Below are 20,692 nucleotides of genomic sequence, written 5' to 3'. Positions count from 1 at the left end.
CACCTGTTTGTTGCTTACGATCAATTGTCATCTTGATGCTCGGCTTTTAGGTGACTGCTTATTACTCGCTAGTTTATTTCCCACCGTCGCGAACAAAATTAGAACTGTCTGCTGCCTGCCCCGCCGCGGTGGTCTAGTGGCTAAGGTGCTCGGCAGCTGACCCGCAGGTCACGGGATCGAATCCCGGCTGCGGCGGCTGCATTTCCGATGGAGGCGGAAATGTTGTAGGCCCGTGTGCTCAGATTTGGGTGCACGTTAAAGAACCCCAGGTGGTCAAAATTTCCGGAGCCCTCCACTACGGCGTCTCTCATAATCATATGGTGGTTCAATCAATCAATCACAAATCACAATCAATCAATCACAAATCAGTGAATCAACTGTCTGCTGCCACATATAAAAAGCGATGCTGATTTATATGCCAGCACGCAATTTTTTTTTCTTTTTTTAGTCGCGGCATTGGGTTGGATTTAGGCGGGGATAAAATAGAGATGGTTAGAGAGATTCTTCTGCCGATGAGGCATGAAGCGTGCCCAGGTTCCAGGCTATGACCGGAATTATGTGTATTATATCTTTCTTTAATAACTTCGTCTAGCAGTTGTACTGTTTTCCTTTTTTTTTTTGCGAAATTCAGGCTATCGTTCACAAAGTTAAGCGTCCCGCCGCGGTGGTCTAGTGGAAGGTACTCCGCTGCTGACCCGCAAGGCGCGGGTTCGAATCTCGGCTGCGGCGGCTGCATTTCCGATGGAGGCGGAAATGTTGTAGGCCCGTGTGCTCAGATTTGGGTGCACGTTAAAGAACCCCAGGTGGTCTAAATTTCCGGAGCCCTCCACTACGGCGTCTCTCATAATCATATAGTGGTTTTGGGACGTTAAACCCCACATATCAATCAATCACAAAGTTAAGCAGCAAAACTGGCAGAGGAACACTATATAACTGTAACAACGTGGTTTTTGTTTTGATACTAGAAAAAAAATTGTTGTATAGCGTTGCGTGTGATACACGTACAACATAGATGATTGTTGTGTATCGGACTTTTCAGACACGGTTGTGGACGATCAAAAACTGTCTTCCAAAGGTAGTTATTCTACACACGAAGGGACCGAACTCTTCTTTTTTTTTCTCTATTCGGCTTTAGTATTGTCCATCGTACACGATACATTCTGCTGTCTTACGTAGGTTGTACACTCACGACAAGAATTTTTTCACGTCTTATTCATATATTGTTCAGTGAAGGATCGGGCTGCCCAAGGCTGGTGCGAGCACTTAATAAATGTGTGCAAGTGAGAGATTTCTCGTACGACATACTAAATTGTATTATCAAATTAAAGTGAGAACAACACAAATGGCCACTCGAGTGGGGCTTAGATGTTTGGCTCTTTAACGTATAGGGCAGTAATTTACCGCTTATGTTTTGTCGGTAAGGATGCCATATCTGGTTGTCATTTGACTTGGTGGAACACTGGGCGAAATGCCGTATAGATTGTGGCACTCGTCGATAAAGAACTTGTAACCTAACATGAATGATATGACTTGAAGGGCACAAAACCAGAAAAACTCCGTGTTTGGTTATTGGCGTCGCATATTTATTCAGGCAGCAGTTTTATTTTTTTCTGTAGTTTTCAGAACAGCCAAAAATGGAACAGTGGTTCCCATTGACCTTTAGTTGGTTGTCACCGCAATAAAAGAGACTAAATTCCATAGCTTCAACTAAAAACAAGCCAAAATTGTTCGACAACGCCATTCATCCAAGCATGAGCCCGTACACTTCGGGTCGTCTGCACGATCCAGAATAGGAAAGTGCTGATTGCCAGTTCGAATAGGTCGGCAAAATAAGTGCCCCCACGCACATTCCTTAATTAAATAGTTTGTTTTCATGCAGGTCTCACTGGGACACAGACTAACCAAAGTTTTGCTGAAGCGAACTCACTTGAACTCAGATCCACAAAATTATAAATGAGTTGGACTCACTCAGGTGTAGACTCACGAATATTTTCGTCAACCGGACTCACCCAAACCAAGACTCTCCAAAGTTTTCTTCAAGTACATTCAGACTCAAACTCCATTTGGGCTCTGACTCACCTAAGTACACTCAGCCGGACTCACTCGGACTTAGACTCACCAATAGAAGTCAGCCTGACTCATTCGGACTTAGACTCACTTAAGTATAACTCAGTTGGATTTACTCCGACTCACGCCTCAATCTGAGTCTGGTGAAGCGTGAGTGAGATTACTCGTGAGTTATATGTCAGTTCGGTTCCCTTCGCTCGATGGAGCAGTCTACATGTGTGTGACAGAGTCATCAGTGTAAGTGTGGCGTCGTGTTCGAAAGCAAAGTATGTGAACGCTTCTCGAGGCGTCTTTACACCCGGGCCCTGTTGTGACCATTTTCCAGGGAGGATACTGCCGTGGTTGGCTCTTCAGAGGGAGTAACATGCGCACCTCTGAAGTACTGACTCATGCACATGTATGATTTTGGCAGCAAGGTGCACACAGTAGCTTCAGTAGCAGTCAGCCAAGCTTCCTGCTGTCGATGTGTTTTTCATTAACTCTAGGCGCACCTACAACGCTTTGGCTTGAGTACTAGTCTGAAGATTTGATCGGCACCTTCACGTAAGGCCGTGCACTCACACATCGGCTTTGCATGGAGTCATTTGGAGGCTTTCGGCTATGAGCTATTCCTTCAGTAATCGAACTTGAGGTGACGTCGTCTTTAACCCATCACAAATCGGTCCCCCCAGAACTTGTGACTTGACACGCACCAAACATAAGGGCCCCTTGAAATAGCAGCCTGCTTCCTACGTGATCTTTCTTTTTTGATTCGTCTGCTGGTATGAATATATTCCTCGAACAGCTCTTTTCGAATTTCCTTCATCTTTTTTTCCCCAGCTGTTTATGTTCGCCTGAAAACTATCAAACAAATTAATCAACAAATCAATGAGTCAACGGTGCAGCGCTTCACACTTTTCATTGATTGACGTCTTTCGTCGCCTTTGTGTGTGTTCAAAAGCTATTTCATTACGCTCTGTCTTTGATCTATAGGATTTGCCGATTCACTCATTAGACTGTTTGTAAGCTATCTGTTACTGTGATTCCGAATGGTTACGTATTTTTTTGTGTGCTGAAGACAAACTGACTGAGCCCGAATAAAGAGTGACGTCACTTGACGACCTCCAACTATTTACATGCTATGGGCCGTCGGTAAAATGTGACGAGCAAATCTCACTAATGGTGTAGTCTCCACGTTATACAATCTCACTAGTGGTGTAGTCTCCACGCTATACAATCTCACTAATGGTGTAGTCTCCATGGAAAGGTCCTCTTCGCATTCCTATAGAATGTGACCTTTGTTTTCTATGACATCACAATTTTCGCATATTGAATCAATCTGTGAAGAGCGCTAACTGGGAAATCAGGGTGTGAGTTTTGGCTACGGTATACAATCGGCCGTCATTTTTGTAAGGTACAGTACTGACGGATTCAAATAGGCCACTCGGAACGCGTGACCGCCGGCAGAGATAGCGCAGCTCGTCGGTGCTCGGGGAACCAAGGTGTTGCATTCAATGAGGGGGAGAACATCTGCAGACCTGGATTGCTGCTTCCGGTCGCCAACGAGTCGGCGGTAGTTAACCATGTGCACACTGCCAGCGTGACACTGCTAGGCTAGCGCGCTTTCACATGCCAACAAAAGGCACTGCGCCGTGCTCCCGACCGGGTTGCAGAAATTAGGTGCCTTTTCTCATCTTCTAACCACTACCACCATGCCAACAAAAATGGCTCGCCGGTAGCCACTCTATCGCCGGTGTAGCCACCCTATCGCTGGACGACGCTCTAGTTCAGCGCCTTTCAGCGATGCGGCACGCATGCTCTTTAAGTAAGAAGAGATTGCGCCTGGCCTGCACACGTTTCCAGGCATGATAAACATAAATAATAGCATAGCGAGTTAATTTTGGGCTTTCTGTCGCGACAAATAAAAAAGAGCAGTCACAGGCCTAGCAGGGCCACGCTAGCATTGTGCACATGGTTAACTACACGCCGACTGGTTGGCGACTGGAAGTAGTGATCCAGCTCCGCAGATGTTCTCCTCCCCGTTCAATACCACAATACAACACCTAGGCTCCTTTAGCCTCCACGAGCTGCCCTACCTCTGCCGGCGGCCACGCTTTCCGAGTGTCCTATTTCAATCCATGAGTACTGTACATTGGAGGCTTTCCTGTCGGGTTCCAGGCAAAGTGCGACGTAAAAGAAACTCTGCCGTAGACTGAATCACTGGTGTGCAGGTGCAGAGCGGGCAGTACGGCGCTCGCGTTCTGGACCGCGTGCAGTGGCCAGCCAATGACCCGACGCTCATCTCGGAGGGCGTGTTCGCCATGGCCAACGTGTTCAGCTTCGCGCGCATCATCTACCTGTTCCAGACCAACCCGCACCTGGGTCCGCTACAGATCTCGCTCGGCTGCATGATCGTCGACATCGCCAAGTTCCTCTTCATCTTCTTTCTGGTGCTCACGTCGTTCGTGTGCGGACTGAACCAGCTGTACTGGTACTACGACCCCACCATGGGCTTCTGCGAGACCAAAGAGGTGGGCGGCGTCAACATCACCTTCAACTGCCACCACAACCCGGACGCCTTCCTCACGTGAGACTACTCCTCCCTAAGGTCATCCTCATGGCCGAGTAGCAAATGAATTCTCTTCGGTGTTTTCTTTATTGCTCGTATAGGTGAGAATTGACTAATATAACAAATTTAAATACAAATTAGTAATGAAGTATATAAAGGATGAATAATTTAGCTAGATAATAGGGAGATTTAGAATAGCACTCCGCAAATCCTTGTGGTGCGGTTGCTGCTACTGCGCATGCGTCGTAACACGAGCTGCCCTTCTCGGCCCGCCCACAAAAAATCTGAAATAGCGGGCGGTGTGTGCGGCCCGCGAAGTGCTGTGTGTAGCTTCTGTGCATCTTGGTTTGTGGTCGGGGCGAAAGTCCCTAGAATTTTCTCTGTGGGGAGCAAACGCTATTCTAAAGCTCATATGGCGCCCGCAACTAAAGCAACGCGCGCAACACCTGCAAACGTTATTCTAAAACTCCCTATTCTTTTAGATTGGCGGATGACTTCCTCAGTTGCGAAGAAAACATCTATGTGACTGTAGCTTACAGTATAGAGGCGCCAAAAGAAATAACTGATTGTGATACTTCCAAACCCAAAGTTCGAAGAGGTGGTACTATGAATCTTTTCCTCAATGACGTGAACCGGCGACAAGATAGAGAAGTAATGACTAATGGTCGCTACAAAAGAGGCACGAAGAGGGACGCGCTGGACGCACTCCATGGAGGTAAAAATTGAAAGAAGTAGCGCGGCAGCGAAATTTGATTATAGCCAGCTCCACTATTCTCGACCTAGATACATTGCTCCGCCAGGAAAATAAGGTCATTATATTGTGGAGACACTGTCGATACAGGATAAGCTTTTTTTCTGAGTGTTAGTGTGTGGAATGCATACTGTTAGCGGAAAATCCCGAATTATCGGCGCCAGAAGCACAGCCTTTGCTACAGAATCAGCCTTTTTGTTTAACAACAAGCCTTTGAGGCCTGGTACTCATATTAAATGAATTCATTGAAGGAGAGTGACAACTAGTATTTTAAAGTGCTTTAGCAGAGACGTTTCACCAGATCTCTAAAAAAAAAGAGCACACAGATAATGAGTCACTGATAATCTCAACTACTGTAATTGAACTACTTGACTTTCGTAAAGCTAATGTAACCATAAATTTAGCTATAAAAGGAGAAATAAAACCATGCAGTCGTAATAAACAAGACCATTCGAGTTCAGGGCAAAATATTCATATGCCAGGTCTTTTCTCATATTCTGTAGCGATAACCCCATTTATTGGCAGATTATTTACATGCTCTTGTAACAGCGCGTTTAAAAGTCAGGGTAATAATTTCACGTTTTGAAAAAAAAATGCTGAGGTAGACGATGTCTATAAAGTTAGGTTCCATAGTCGAAGAAAGCACATCGCAAATTAATACATTTATGGAGTCGAGATATATGTTTGAACGAATATGATTTCGAGTTTGCAGAATGTGGGCGAGTGCTCAGAAAAAAATAAGTCGTGATTAGAGATGAAAGCTATGTTAGCATGCTCTAACAGGGATTCCTACTACCTTGAGAAAGTCTGCACCGTAACTTGAATCGGCTTACCAGGAATGATGTTTGCGCTTTCAGGTATAATACAGCGTTTGCCACTTATTTCGGAAGGCCTAAAGCACAGCCGTAAAGCCACGTGCTCTAATATGACTAATGGCCGAAGCTTGTAATGTGCCGTGCCGGAAAAAAAGAATACTGGCCGTGTACATACAATTTAAAGACCACGAATGGCCTTTATTCTTATATCAGATCTTCAGCCTGCGCAAAACAACCATTGCGCGCACCCCTTTATTCATTATGATATTTCCAATTTATATGTTCATTATATATAACTCCGAAATATTTTAATTAATCCACTTGCGAGATATTTTGCAGCTTGTATGAGATGTGCGCACCGGGTCATTAACAAGAAAAACTAGAATATATTAGCATTCAGACTGAGCTATAGACCATCTAGCCAAATTTCAAATTAACTCAAGCGTAACTGCAAAGTATTATAAATAAAGGCAATGTATGTCAGCGGCCATTGCAGCAATGTCGACCGCATCAACATAAGTCTTGATCGAACGGGAATAGTACACACCAAGCTGTTAAACAATGCTGATTCCTGAGGCGCACCTCCAGTTTACTCGTGTTCAGTAAGAAAAGCCTTCTTCAAAACTCCCTTTCTCCTGCGAATTCCGTCCCCTTTCCTACAGTATAAGCAGTGAATCTGTGCCACAGTAAACTAATAATTGAAACGGGATGTTCGAAACTATCCTATGCTTTACATATGCCTATAGTAACTGAAGCTCCGTAACATTTTTTATTTTATGCCGGGCAATGTGAACTCGACTTTCGAGGTCCAAATGCGCATGCCATATTGTCACGGCGTCGTGACGTCGATGTAGGGGATCAGACAGTACTTTGAAGAATAATCTATTTATTCGGCCGAACCTGTGGCCACGTAAAGTGAAAGTAAGGTTACAGCGAGACACTGGCACTGATAGCGGCGAACAATAGCGCCGGCCGTTGATGAACTGACAAGCGGCAAAGCGTGTCGTCATTTGTGCCCTTGCCATCGAATATTCTAGCGTTATCGCGAGTGACGACGTATGTTCCAGAAAAATCTGTAATGTTCACGAAGTGGGCGTAATCTTAACAAAACGATCTACTACAGCTTCGCAGCTTCTCAAACATTGTAGGCACGGTTTGTGCTGAACGTAGTGTAACGAGGCGATAACAAAACTTGAGGAAAGTAAAGTGGCATTGTCCCCCTCTTAAAAAGCATCGTCCCGATGCTTTAACAAAAGACGAAGGTACAATAATAAAGACAATAAACACAAATTACAGCAACATGCAAACATGATGATCATGAGATGCGTGTCATGTAACAACATGACTACATGCCCCTCTCATGATGCGCTAGCAGCCGTTTCGCTAGCTTCACAGGTACCAAACTCGGTTTTACGTTATAGCACTCTGAAACGCGGTTCCGAAAACACAGCGTGGTTTATTAATGCATCTCCACCATTGTTCCAACTACCTCTTCTCTCTCCTCAGCAGAATGTCCCAAGTGTGTCGTGCCAGGAGAACAAGAAAAGTATGCCACAGATAGCTCCCCCCCCCCCCCTGCAGACAAGTGGCCGTGGGCACCTGAAGAAAAAAAAATGATCAGACGGAGCTTGTCAGAATGGGTGCCGGCTTGACCCTTTCAATGCTGACTGTGTCTTCATGCCCAATAGGCAGGATTGTAAAATGATGTTCAGAACGCTTGATGACTGGGAAAGAACCGCCATAGCGAGGCTGAAGAGCACTGCGAGACGCATCGACACGAACAAAAACGTGTGAAGATGTCTGTAGGTTTGCCGGCAGAAAAAATGTCGTTCTTAGTGTTAGCTGAAGTTGGTGATGGGTGCAAGTTTTGTAAGGAAATCCGCAGACGCTGGACGCAAGGAGATGGATCCGAAACACTCTCCGTAGTAACGGGTCTGACGAGGTCACCAGGCAAACGGAGTGTGCAGCCATAAACTATCTCGGCTACAGAGCAGGCAAGTTCTGGCCGAAGTGTTGAACACAGGCCGAGAAGCGCGATGGGGAGGTGTGATACCCAATCTTCGGCGTGAGGCTGCGAGGCGAGTGCTGCTTTTAGATGACGGTGGAGTCTCTCCACTAAGCCATTCGATGCTGGACGATACGCAGTTGTGCGAATACGCGCACAACCCAGTAAAGATGTGGCAGAGGTGAAATGCGCTGACTCAAACTGTCTGCCTCGATCAGTAGTCACTGTTGAGGGTACACCGAATTGGTTAATCCAGGTAGTGAGAAAGGTACGAGCAACTGTTTCTGCCGTGATGTCAGGCACTGGAGCTGCTTCAGGCCACCTAGTGTACCTGTCAATACACGTAAGAAAATACGTCATGGAGGTAATGGCCCGACATGGAGGTAACCTCCATGTCGGCCCGACATTACCTCCATGTCGGAGGTACCTCCGACATGGAGGTAATGGCCCGACAATGTCTGAATGAATGGTATCGAAACGTGCATCAGGGAGAGGGAATTTTCCCCATGGAGGCTTGGTGTGCCGTTGCACCTTGATACGCTAACATGCTCTGCAAGTGCGAACACAGTCACGAATGTTAGCGCGTATGCGCGGCCAGACACAGCGTTCAGTGACCAGATGTTGCGTAGCTCTTACGCCTGGATGGAAGATGGAGTGTAGGGTGTCAAAAACAGCACGACGAAGCTGTGAAGGAACATAGATACGAGTGCAGTTGTGTGAAACATCACACCAGAGCGTAACGTCGTCTTCGGGAAAGTTGACTTGTTCCAGCCGGAGGGAAGTAGAGGATCGGAGTCGTGGAAGCTCGTCGTCTATTACCTGTGCCTCCGCGAGCGAGGACAATGAAAGGTCGGTGGTGCCTGTCATGGCATTGATGGTAATACGACTGAGAGCGTCCACTGCACTGTTTAAGCTGCCTTTTACATAACGTATGTCTGTGGTGAATTCGGCAATGAAAGCAAGGTGTCGAAGTTCTCTAGGAGTGTGCGTGGCATTGCAGGAACGTAAAGCCGAAACAAGGGGCTTGTAATAGGGGCGTGTAATTGGTAGTAGGAAGTACCTGAAATGCTTCACCGCAGTAGGGCCTGAGTTTGGTCACAGCCCACACTAGCGCTAGGCATTTACGCTGAGTGATGGAGAATTTCTGCTCGGCGGGCGAAAGGACACGACTGGTGTTAGCAATTACTCGATCCTTGCCGTGCTGTCGTTGACCTATATAGAACTGCGGCAATTCCGTGGCCACTGGCATCGGCCCGAAGCTCTGTATGCGAAGCAGGATCGAAACGGGCCAATAGTGGCAGTGTAGTAAGCAGATGGATACGGGTAGAAAAAGCTTGCTTGGCACCCCACGTGAAAGGAGCGTCCTTTTATAAGAGATCAGTAAGAGGTCGCAATTGGAGCGAAGTTGCCGACGAAGCGACGAAAATAGGAACATAATCCTATAAAACTTCGGACGTCCTTGGTTGAGCATGGTACAGGGAATTCTTGCACTGCCCACACTTTATTGAGGTCCGGTTGAACGCCGGCAGCACTCACAAGGTGACCGTGTATAGTGATTTCGCCCCATCGCCCCGCCGCGGTGGTCTAGTGGCTAAGGTACTCGGCTGCTGACCCGCAGGTCGCGGGTTCAAATCCCGGCTGCGGCGGCTGCATTTCCAATGAAGGCGGAAATGTCGAGGCCCGTGTGCTCAGATTTGGGTGCACGTTAAAGAACCCCAGGTGGTCAAAATTTCCGGAGCCCTCCACTACGGCGTCTCTCATAATCATATGGTGGTTTTGGGACGTTGAACCCCACAAATCAATCAATCATTTCGCCCCGTCCAAAACAGCACTTTGCCGAATTCACTCGAAGAGTGGCTCAGCGAAAAAACATCGCGAACGGCAGAAAGACGTGTGAGATGGCTGTGAAACATGGGGGAATAGACGATGACATCGTCTAGAGAACATAAACAGATGGACTACTTATATCCACCGAGCAGGGAGTCCATCATGCGTTCGAAAGTTGCCGAGGCATTGCGAAGTCCAAACGGCATGATGAATTGGTAGAGATCATTGGGCGTCACAAAGGCAGTTTTTTCGCCATCTATGGGGTCAATTGAAATTTGACAATAAACCCTTTTTGAAAAAGGGGCACCTCTAGCGCCGTGGACGCGAACTACAGTCTGCCGCCATTGTGAGCGCACCGCAGCAGATGATGCCGGCTGTGTGTCCCAGCGACGCTGATGCGCGTTTCTTGCAGCGCACACAGACACCTCTTACGTTACTGCAGGACGAGGACCGTGCCGGAAGGGCACGCCGATGAGAGTCCCTTGCAGGCCGGATTCATGAATTGCCAGTCATTACAAGCCAAACTGCTCGTCCAACCAGTTGAAAGGTACAAAATATTGCTCATTGTGCAGGGGAAGCAGCTCAGAAAGCTTATCGGAGAGTACAAGGCGCTCGTTCAAGCAAGAAAGAAGGGCGATTGCAGCGGATGATACGGAGAACTAGCTGCCAACACAAACATCACAGCACTCACGCATCTGACGGCTCGCTTTCCATGCCCTCATGATGACGCTAGCTATCCCACGCTCTTTTGCGAAGCGAGACTGACGAAAAGCTCACCGGCAGGTGGCGTATTTATGAAAAGGGTCTTTATGAAAACGGTTCCTGGTCTGACGTTCGGGAATGCGGTCTTGTGCATGAGATCAGAAGTTCAAGCAAGATTAGAAATTAAGCAACGTGGAATAGGTGGGCTTGCCTTAGGAGCTCACGGGAATACACCAAATCAGGGAGTACCAGGTGATATGTGATGGACATCATTTGAGGGCAGGGAAGCTAGCAGCAAGATAAAATTTGAGAAGCGATTGAGAGAAATGGGGGAGGAGCGTTGGGCTAGGAAGGTTTTCAGCTACTTGTACATGAAGAATTTCGATACAAAATGAAGGAAGCCAACCAGAAAATTGACGGGTAAATACTTAGAAAACAGCAGGAGATCAAACCAAAAAGAACTATAGGTGAAAGAAACGGAGACCAAAATGTGAAAAAAATGGCATGATTAAGAAGCCCGCACTAGAGATCTATCGAACTTTTAAGCAGGAAATCGCTAAGGAAAGGATCTATGATAATACTCGGGGTAGTTCTCTACTGTTTGAGGCCAGGACGGGAGTTTTGCGAACCAAGACATATCGGGCCAAATACGAAGGGGTAGACACGGTATGCAGTGCGTATGGAGAGGAAGAAGAAACTGCCGAACACTTGATAATGTTCTGTAAAGGGCTTCACCCTATAGTTCAGGATGATGGCGCAGAGTTTTTCAAAGCACTGGGGTTTGGGGACAGGGAGGGGGAAATAGACTTTAAGCGGGTAGAATTAGCTAGAAGTTTATCTGAATGGTGGCTAAAGTCAAGGCACGAGTGAAAATTAAACCCTTCACTGCTAAGTACCAGTCCTCAATTTCACTATTTAAAAGAAAAAAAGAGATAAATCTAGTGGTGAGTTCACTAAGTACTACGGCTAGGGGGCGTTCACCGCCGCCCGATCTAAAGAGTACAGCCACATCTATCCATCCATTTATAACCGGACCGAAGGTCGATCGATTAAAAGTAATGTGCACCATGGAGGCAATCGAGAGCATCATCAATCCGTGGCAATGGGTAGACGTCTTTATCAGTTACTTTGTTTAAGTGGCGATAATCAACAGAAAAGCGCCAGCTTCCACCCTTTCTAACCCGAGCACGATGGGGGAGACCCACGCTCTGGACGACGGCTCTTTAAGGTCCTCAGTGATTATTTTGTCAACTTTGCACTGATTTACTTGGCGGTCCTGATGACATACGCGATAGCGACGCCGGCGTATAGGAGGGGCGTCACCAGTGTTGATCTGTTGAGTAATGAAATGGTTGACCCAGAAGGTGTACATCGAAGTAAAAAATGTCGCGATATGACGCAAGTAGATGATTGAGATCTGTAACTTGCGCTGGAGTTGAATTGGGAGCGATCATTTTCGCGATCACGTTAAGAGGCAGAGTAGAACTAGCATCATGACGTGGTGACGAAACATCGGCGTTCAAAGCGGCAAACATTAAATTGTCTAGGGAAGAGATGGTGACCAATGACAGCCCCGCCGTGGTGGTCTAGTGGCCAAGGTACTCGGCTGCTGACCCGCAGGTCGCGGGATCGAATCCCGGCTGCGGCGGCTGCATTTCCGATGGAGGCGGAAATGTTGTAGGCCCGCGTGCTCAGATTTGGGTGCACGTTAAAGAACCCCAGTTGGTCAAAATTTCCGGAGCCTTCCACTACAGCGTCTCTCATAATCATATGGTGGTTTGGGGACGTTAAACCCCACATATCAATCAATATATCAATGGTGGCCAATGACATGTCTTGAGGAATCACTTGAGTCAATAGACTGGCGCTGAGGAGAGGAATGACGACTGTGTTATCGACCACAGAAACAATGGTGTGAGCAAGGGCGACGTTTACGCAATCAGGACGTCAACAATAGGAGACACGGGGTAGTCACCGTCGGGCATATCACGTGAACAAAACAAACCGACGTAAGTCGCAGGTTGCGGTGGTAAGCGGGTGCGATAGTGAGAGCGCAAGCGTGGATGCAGGTCGGCCAGAAAATCGGCAAGCTGCGCCAACTCAAGCTGAAGTGCGCCTGTCGCATTATCAATCAGTGCGGAGTGACTGGACAGAAAATCCAAATCAAGGACTAGTTCGTGAGGACACTGCAGTGGTCAATGACGGAGAATTGAACGGAGGTAGAATGACCGGCTGTACAAATACGGGCAGTGCACATTCCGTGAACGACAGCAGTTCCTCCATCGGCGACTTGGAGTGTGCGGGAAGCGGCAGGTGTGAGGCTTTATGCAGGCGGCGGCGAATGTTTGCGCTCATTACTGAAATGTGTGCTCCTGTGTCAATAAGCGCCGAAATAGGTACACCATCAACGTCAACGCCCAGCAAACCAGGTCTCATCAAAAGTGTCAGCAGAGGATTTTAGGAGGTAGTCGACAATGCAGCGTCACCTCCGGGAGCTCCACTGTTTAGTTTTCCGGGTATGAGCAGTGTTAAACTGAGAGGACGGCCGGTGAGTCAGTGGTGAGCGAGACGACCTGGAGGCGAGCGTGACTGATGACCACGAGGCGATGGGGTGCGGCTGTTGAACCTTGTGTTGGGGGAAGAGAACTGGGTCGGCGGCGCAAAGCGGTTGTCACCCTGTCGGTGGTGTGGGGCATCCGAGGTGGCAAGGACCAGCGGACATCGCAGTAACAAACTACATGGCCGATACGATGGCATTGAAAACAAATCGGCCGGTAGTCGGCAGTCCTCCAAGCTTCAAGGTTGCGAGAGCGGGCAGGAAAGCGCTGCTCGGGATAGGACGAGGCTGGACGCTATAAAGTTGGCTATGGAAGTGTGACAGCGCATGCCGAGTGGATGCTAATGCAGGCGAGTTCCTGACGAATGATAGCCTGAAACATGGGAGCAGTAACATGTGTCGTATCAGCTGTACAGGTGTAAGCTGGAGCAGGAGCCGCGCCTGACCAGGTGACTGGTCTGGTTTTGCCAGACCAGTCACCTGGTCAGGCTAAACGGTAGCCGGTGATTGCGTTCTCGCGCGATCTTCGCATAACGACGTTGCAGCCGTGTAGGGAAGCCAGGCAAACGCGCCGTCGATGCACCTGCTCTTAGCTTGCTCAAAGCGCCTGCACTGCTTAATAATACCGTCTACGGTTGAGTGATTCTTACATATTAGGAGATTTAAGGCGTTGTCGGCAATCCTTTTAAATTTATGCCTAACTTTGTCGGCCTCCGGCATCTCGGCATTGACTTTCCGGTACAAAGAAATCGCATCTTCGATGTACGCGACGTACGACTCTATCGAGGTCTGCGCCCGAGACGCGAGCATTTTGTTCGCAGCCATCTTTCTTTCCATGGGCTTCCCGAACAAGTCCAACATTTTTTTTTCCTTGCACATTTTCCAGCTCCCAAGTTCTGCTACATGGTTTTCATGCCACACTTTAGCGATTCTTTAAAGGTAGAGCAACAGGTTCGCCAGTACAAGAGTCGGACCCAATCGATATCGAGTACTCACACGTTCGTACTCTGCCAGCCAATCCTCAACGTCCACTTCATCTGGATCGCCGAAACCGCTAAACGTGCCAGGATCTCGCGGGGGTTCAAGCACGAATGTTGTAGTCGCCGGAGCGGATGTAGTCGCCGCACCATCTCCACACGCAGGAACACCAGGGGCAGATGCAGACGCCGCATTTTCTGTCGTAGTTGCAGAGTTACACCTCAAACGATGGCCGCTGCGAAGTTCCCTGGTGAGGCGTTTACCCAGCACGTCCACCAAGTGTGACGAAGGTGAGAGCGAGGTTTATTCAAATAGCTGATCGTCAGCCAGACGATATGGCCGATTAGTATCACGCGCCAGCTCTACGTTTACTCGTCATCTTCATTTTTGGTGACTATGCACCACCCTGGTTCATGTATATGTCGCACCGTAACAGTACCATGCGGCTGATACAATCTTTTGTAATCAGCCAGATGACATATATAGCAACCTTTCATAATTGGTTTGTAGCTTAAAAGACCAAAATTAACAACCTGATAAAAAAGGTGTACAAACTTGCGCAAGGGATTCCCATCAGTACGCCCACAGACCTTTTTTCTAAAGCTAGGACTCCACAACACACTGGGGGAACTCACGGAAGCACAGCACATGTCTCATGTGGAACGACTAACAAAAACCTCTATTGGACAGAATATACTACACAAGCTAGGAATGAATAAGAACAATCAAAATGGAGAAAAGAGGACGATCACGAGAGAAATTAGTGAGAAACTTCTGGTACCTAATATACCCAAGAACATGCATCCATGTTACAACAAGGGTAGACGAACGATTAGAGCAGAAAAAATTATCCAGAGCGACGGGTCAGGCGACAGAGCCGCCTTCGTAGACGCAGCAGAATACCCAAACAGAAATAGCTACGTGGCAGTAGTGATGGACCACAACCAAAAGCTTGTTACCAGCGTGCCAGCTAATACCAAATTTTCCGAGACAGCAGATGAAGTAGCCATTGTACTAGCACTGGTCTCCACGAATGTTCAATACATTATTAGTGATTCACAGGCAGCCATTCGACATTACGCTAAGGGCTGGGTCTCCCCGAAGGCGTGGCACATCATGAGTGTAAACGAAGCAATATTTTCTACTGTAGAAAAGAATGACCGACAACTGCTCTGGTTTCCAGAGCATACAGCTTGAGACATTCCCGCAGTCAACCCCAATGAAGTAGCACACTGCGAGGCTCGAGGTCTTACTCGGCGAGCTGAGCAAAAAGTGCCTTCTACGGGTCAAGAGAACGTAGAGGAGGAGATATGGAGAGAAAAAGATGAATTAAACACATTCAGTGATATAACTAAATACTACCAAGTGAGGCGAATTTATCCACCACCTCACTCTAAACACAACAGAACAGGGTCTGTTGCTTGGAGGCGGTTACATACAGAAAACTACTCCAATCCCGTACAATTAAAGACTTTCTACACTGTCATGTACAAGAGTGACACATGCAAGCTATGCAAGTCTTGTAGAGCCACCCTTCAACACATGTTGTGGGGATGTCGAGTATACCAAGATCAAATGGCGGTCTCATTGGAAGATCTGCGGGCGCGGTGGTCGGCCGCGCTGCAAAGCTCAGAACTCACGGACCAACTTTGGGCCATCCAGCGAGCCCTGGAGGCAGCGCGGGAGCAACAGCTTCAAGCGGTTATCTAGGCGGCCCCAGGCCTGGGCCTTCCATTTGCCGGATAAATCAATAAAGTCATTTCACCATCATCATGTTTAAACTTGAGTGCGTGCGATTAATTGTTCCTTATTGTTTGGTAGTTTTGTGGAAGTTGTATACTGTGATTAAGCCAGCCAAGTGTGCATGTCGATATATGACGCTTGTACTGCCTTGAGAATAAATTTTGTTTGGGTTACTAACTCTTGCTTCAGTCGCGGCCATTGGGCCACAACCGGCGTACGCTGGTGCTCTAAAAGGACCTACCCTTAAGATTCCGTGCAAGGGTTTCCCGTCACTACCTGAGTCGTCATCATCGACGAAATGTTCAACAGAACAGGGATTTATTCTCTTTGCACCGCCTGACCCGGAATAAACTGCCGGGCTCACTTTAAAATAAAGTCTATTCAATAATTTTGTGGCGCCTTTCCAAAGGACGGGGGATACCTCTGCCCTTGGAATCTGCCCGGTGAGCGCAGTCAACAAAGGCGCGCCTTACCGCAATGGGACCACGCCCCGTTTCTTGCGCAGACTCGGCGAAAGTTGCGGCCCGGACACCCTTAGCTACGCCATTGCTTCGAATGCCCTTCCTCAGCGTCCGAGATTAAAACGCATGGAACATGCGCATCTGACAGCAGAGGAGTTCGCTAGCGGGAGCGTCTGTTCTTTTTAGTCCACATAAAGGAAACCGTTCCAAAAAAATATAAAGAAGGTGAAGACGGCTGCTAAAGCCTTTAGACTGCTTTTTCATTTCTCTATTTTTTAAAACTTAACTGTGTTTGTAGTCATTCTTTGTGAACGAGACGAAATTGCATAATTGTTTTAGAAAAATACAGTCTTCTCGATAAGACAGATGCTTGGTCTAGTTGGTGATTGGGAATCAACATACTTGCACAGCGCAAGACTACGAGCTGTTACGGCGTAACTACAGAAGAAGAGACAAGGACAGAAAGAGCGCTGACTTCAACTGAAATTTTATTAGCGAAAACGCTGGAAAGATATATGTCGTGACAGAACATGACAGCGAAATCGCGCAACCTATTTTATCACCTCAAGATAATCATCATCTCATTACATCTCATGTGCAAGGTCATTTGGGCATCCATTGGAAGGATTGTGGTTGCAGACCGGAATTCGAAAAGTACACTGATGTAGCCAAACACCGTCACCGCTAACAAGAGAGATTATGGAGGCCAATTAAATGCAAATGCTGGGTGATCGATGTATCAGGATGCCTTCGCTTGCTCTGACTAAAAAAGAAATCGAGTTCCCGGCTTTGACACAATATATTGTGAACTTGTGCTGAGCTGTGGCGTTGTAACCTTATAATGAGATGATGATTATCTTGCTGTGATGCAATAGGTTGCGCGATTGCGCGGTGGTGGTCTGTCAAGAGTGTATATTTCCAGCGTTCTCGATAATAAAATTTCAGTTGAAGTCAGCGCTGTTTCTGTCCTTGTCTCTTTTTCTCTAGTTACGTCGTAACAACTAGTAGTGTTGCACTGTGCAAATATGTTGGTTTTCACAATAACTTTTAGGTCAACAGCATTTGAAACATCTTTGCCACCACGAGGTTCATGAATTATTCCCTTATTAGACCTTCAGCGATGCATCCTGAACATGCTGAGTAACATGTTGATTGTTTTAACGCGTGTGAAACAACGTGCAATATTTGCATCATTCAGGATCGATGCCAGCTACACGTCGCTGCTGTGGTCACTGTTCGGGGTGATTCCCATCAAGGACATCAGCGCGCGCAAGGACCAGCCCTTCACCAAGTGGGTGGGCCATGCCCTGCTGGGCGCCTACATGATCATGGCCATGACTGTCATGATCAACATGCTCATCGCCATGATGAGCCGATCATTCCAGGACATCGAGGTACGTGCAACTGCTTGTCGATGTGCATGCATGCAGCGCGGCAGAAGAACGACACAGGACAGACGATCAACTGTCGGATTTTTTACGCAGACAGGAATACCTAGAAGTAGTCCGACTGCGCACGCGCCATCGCTTTACAGACATTGAGGTAAAACGCCGGGTGTGTGCAAGAGTCCTTTGCGCGGTAGCTTATCACGCGTTATTGAATCGTCCGCGCCAGTGCTTATCGGCAACGCCCACCGACAGAGACGGTCGCGCTCAGCCGTCGCGCGAGTGACGAAAGGCCCGAGCTTCAACCGGGCATACCACAGCCAGCTTTGGCGCTGGAGTTTGTACACTCTCGCAAGGCTGTGGCCTCTACTCTATATGCCGAGGACACACCTAGCATCAGCCACGTTCAAGTAATCGTCGAAAACGAGCTTACCGCCTCAAAAATTGACCACCGCAAAAACATTTAGAATCCGTCGAGAACGAGCGGAGTTACGGCCAAGGATCTGTCACGCGCTTTTAGCGCCTTCTTTTGTAGCGAGAGCTACAATGACCGTGTCCTCGCCGTTCCGCTATGACCGGTGGCCGCACCGGGAGTTGAGCTATAGCTTAGCCATTGCCTAGCAACCACCGAAGCTGGCAGCACTAGTGTGCTTCGATGCGCGCGTCCCCGATAACAGTGTGACCATTCTTTGAAAGGGTCGACACCAAGTCGCCTCGCGCGTCCGCCATGTTTTGTCCCACACCGCGCTTCGTTTAAATATGCGCGTGACGCCTATAACCTTGTCGCTCGTCTGATTTGTCGCGAATCCCGGAAGATCACTGGATGCTGTCTGTCAATGTGCACGAACCATTCTATAAATGAATGGAAGGTGTTTTCTTCCCCAAACGATCCTAAAGAAGAGTTTTATTGACAGTGAGAATAAAGAGTGACAAGTGGCAGTCTACGAATGCCCCTTGTAAATGTAGCGTGCATATTGCAAGCTTTGTTGCTGCCGTGTCCATCTTTCCTATCGTCTCCTTACTTCCGTATGTGACTGTCCCTGCGCCACGCTCTCTTCTTCCTCCTCTTTCTATCTCTATACCTTTTTAATCCTATCCTTTTAATTCCTCCTTACCCCCATCCCTCGTGGGCTACTGTTGAGCTGTCGCACTATGATGCAGACAGTTACGGGGCTCACTTTTATCTTTTTTTCACGTAAGAATAACATATCTCTGTGTTTTCTATCGCCTTTGTGTTTCTACGTCAGGTACTTGGGAGACGATTTTTGAAACGACGTGTATATTACTAGTAACATGGTCACAGGTTAAACTATTACAAGTTGTGTGCGTGGTTTTGACTTCTTGTTCATGCCCACCCTTGTTGCACCTTAACGCGGTCTAACGTTGACCGAACTTGTAACTTAAAATTGTTTCGTGGCTTTTGAACCGTTCTAATAAATTTAATGTTCTTTTCGAGGTGTGCTTGGAAAAAGTACTTTCGCTGTCGCGGGCATCTCCTTTCGTTTTATTTTATGCACAAAGGTGTAATTATGAAATTGTCGCGTCTATATTTACAACAACAATTCACTACCGGTTTGTGTTTTTTTTTGAAGACTCAGGACAACTAATAGAAAATTCGGTGCTACAGCTCATATTCTCTATGATAGCACGTTTTCACTGCATGTATAGGTGCGAGATAACTCCCATGCCACTTAACGGTTACGTGCCGCATACATACACTCGGTATATATATACACTGACTCGATAACATACAAGACCCGTCATGGTGGTCTAGTGGCTAAGGTACTCGGCTGCTGACCCACAGTTCGCGGGATCGAATCCCGGCTGCTTCAGCTGCATTTTCGATGGAGGCGAAAATACTGTAGGCCCGTGTGCTTAGACTTGTATGCATTTTAAAGAACTCCGGGAGGTAAGAATTTCTGGAGCCTTCGAATATGGCGTCTCTCATAATCATACGGTAACTTTAGGATGTTAAACCCCACATTTCAATCAATCAATCAATCAATCAATCAATCAATCAATAATGCACTGTAGTGAATTCTTTGTATATGACATCGATCAGAGAAGGCACAGTTCGGTAAGAGTACACTGGATTTATCAACACTATTTACAGGCTCTAAAAATGCACTTCTGAACATCACAAGGGAAAAATCTTTCTTTTCGACTGTCCCGCGCCGCCGCTTGTACTCCCGAAGCACCCCTTTTCGCCTTTCTTTCCCCGAACGGGCTCGCTGAAGCGGCGTGACAAGGAAGGCTTTGTCGCCGAGTCTCCGTCTACAAAACGAGAATAGGCACCGTTCGCAACACTGCCACGCCGATTGAGCTTGCTCATTCTAACGTTCCTATCCTAATGGGGGAACAATCGCTACACGGGGCACCTCACAAGCTTGCCCTCTGGCATACTGACCAGACACGAGCGGACCTCCTCATTGCTTCTGAAAAAGACTGAAACGATTAAACCGTGTTTCCACAGCAGGCACGGCATGTTTTCTTGCACTAACTCAATGCCCCCTGCTACCAGGCCTGGCAAAATGGTCGGAGTATCCGCTTTCACCTCTTCTGAAGCGTACGAAAGGAAGACGCATTTTCCACGTTGTGGTTTATGAAGTCAATGAGACACTGTCGCTCAGATCGTCCTGCACTTGCGTTAGGGGTGTAAATTTGACAACAGCCTCTACTTCCCGCAGTACTGTCGAAAGCCCAACAGAGTCAATGCATTGGCAGGTTACAACCTCCCTTAAAGTTGTTTTACGCTGAGAACAAATCGTTCATAGAACCCCTCCACCCCCCCCCCCCCCCCATGGTGCATGTACGATGAATTTACACTATCTTGGTATTAGCAAAAGTCCTCAC

The 20,692-nt window shown here is 47.5% G+C and overlaps 1 protein-coding gene across 3 annotated transcripts in view; it reads left to right on the top strand.

The window, feature by feature from the left end:
- The window catches only part of LOC119162586 (transient-receptor-potential-like protein), a 94,051-nt gene that overhangs the window by 35,319 nt on the left and 38,040 nt on the right, over positions 1-20,692 (top strand). For all 3 annotated transcript variants that reach the window (XM_075882263.1, XM_075882262.1, XM_037414816.2), the window contains 2 exons: positions 4,278-4,633; positions 17,653-17,848. In XM_075882263.1, the coding sequence (XP_075738378.1) occupies positions 4,278-4,633; positions 17,653-17,848 (552 nt within the window). The remainder of the gene's footprint in view (positions 1-4,277; positions 4,634-17,652; positions 17,849-20,692) is intronic.

Source organism: Rhipicephalus microplus, chromosome 2 (genome assembly GCF_043290135.1).
Source record: "Rhipicephalus microplus isolate Deutch F79 chromosome 2, USDA_Rmic, whole genome shotgun sequence".
In the NCBI taxonomy this organism is placed as follows: domain Eukaryota; kingdom Metazoa; phylum Arthropoda; class Arachnida; order Ixodida; family Ixodidae; genus Rhipicephalus; species Rhipicephalus microplus.
Note: the sequence above shows the minus strand (reverse complement) of the source record. Positions and strands in the feature narration are given on the sequence as shown.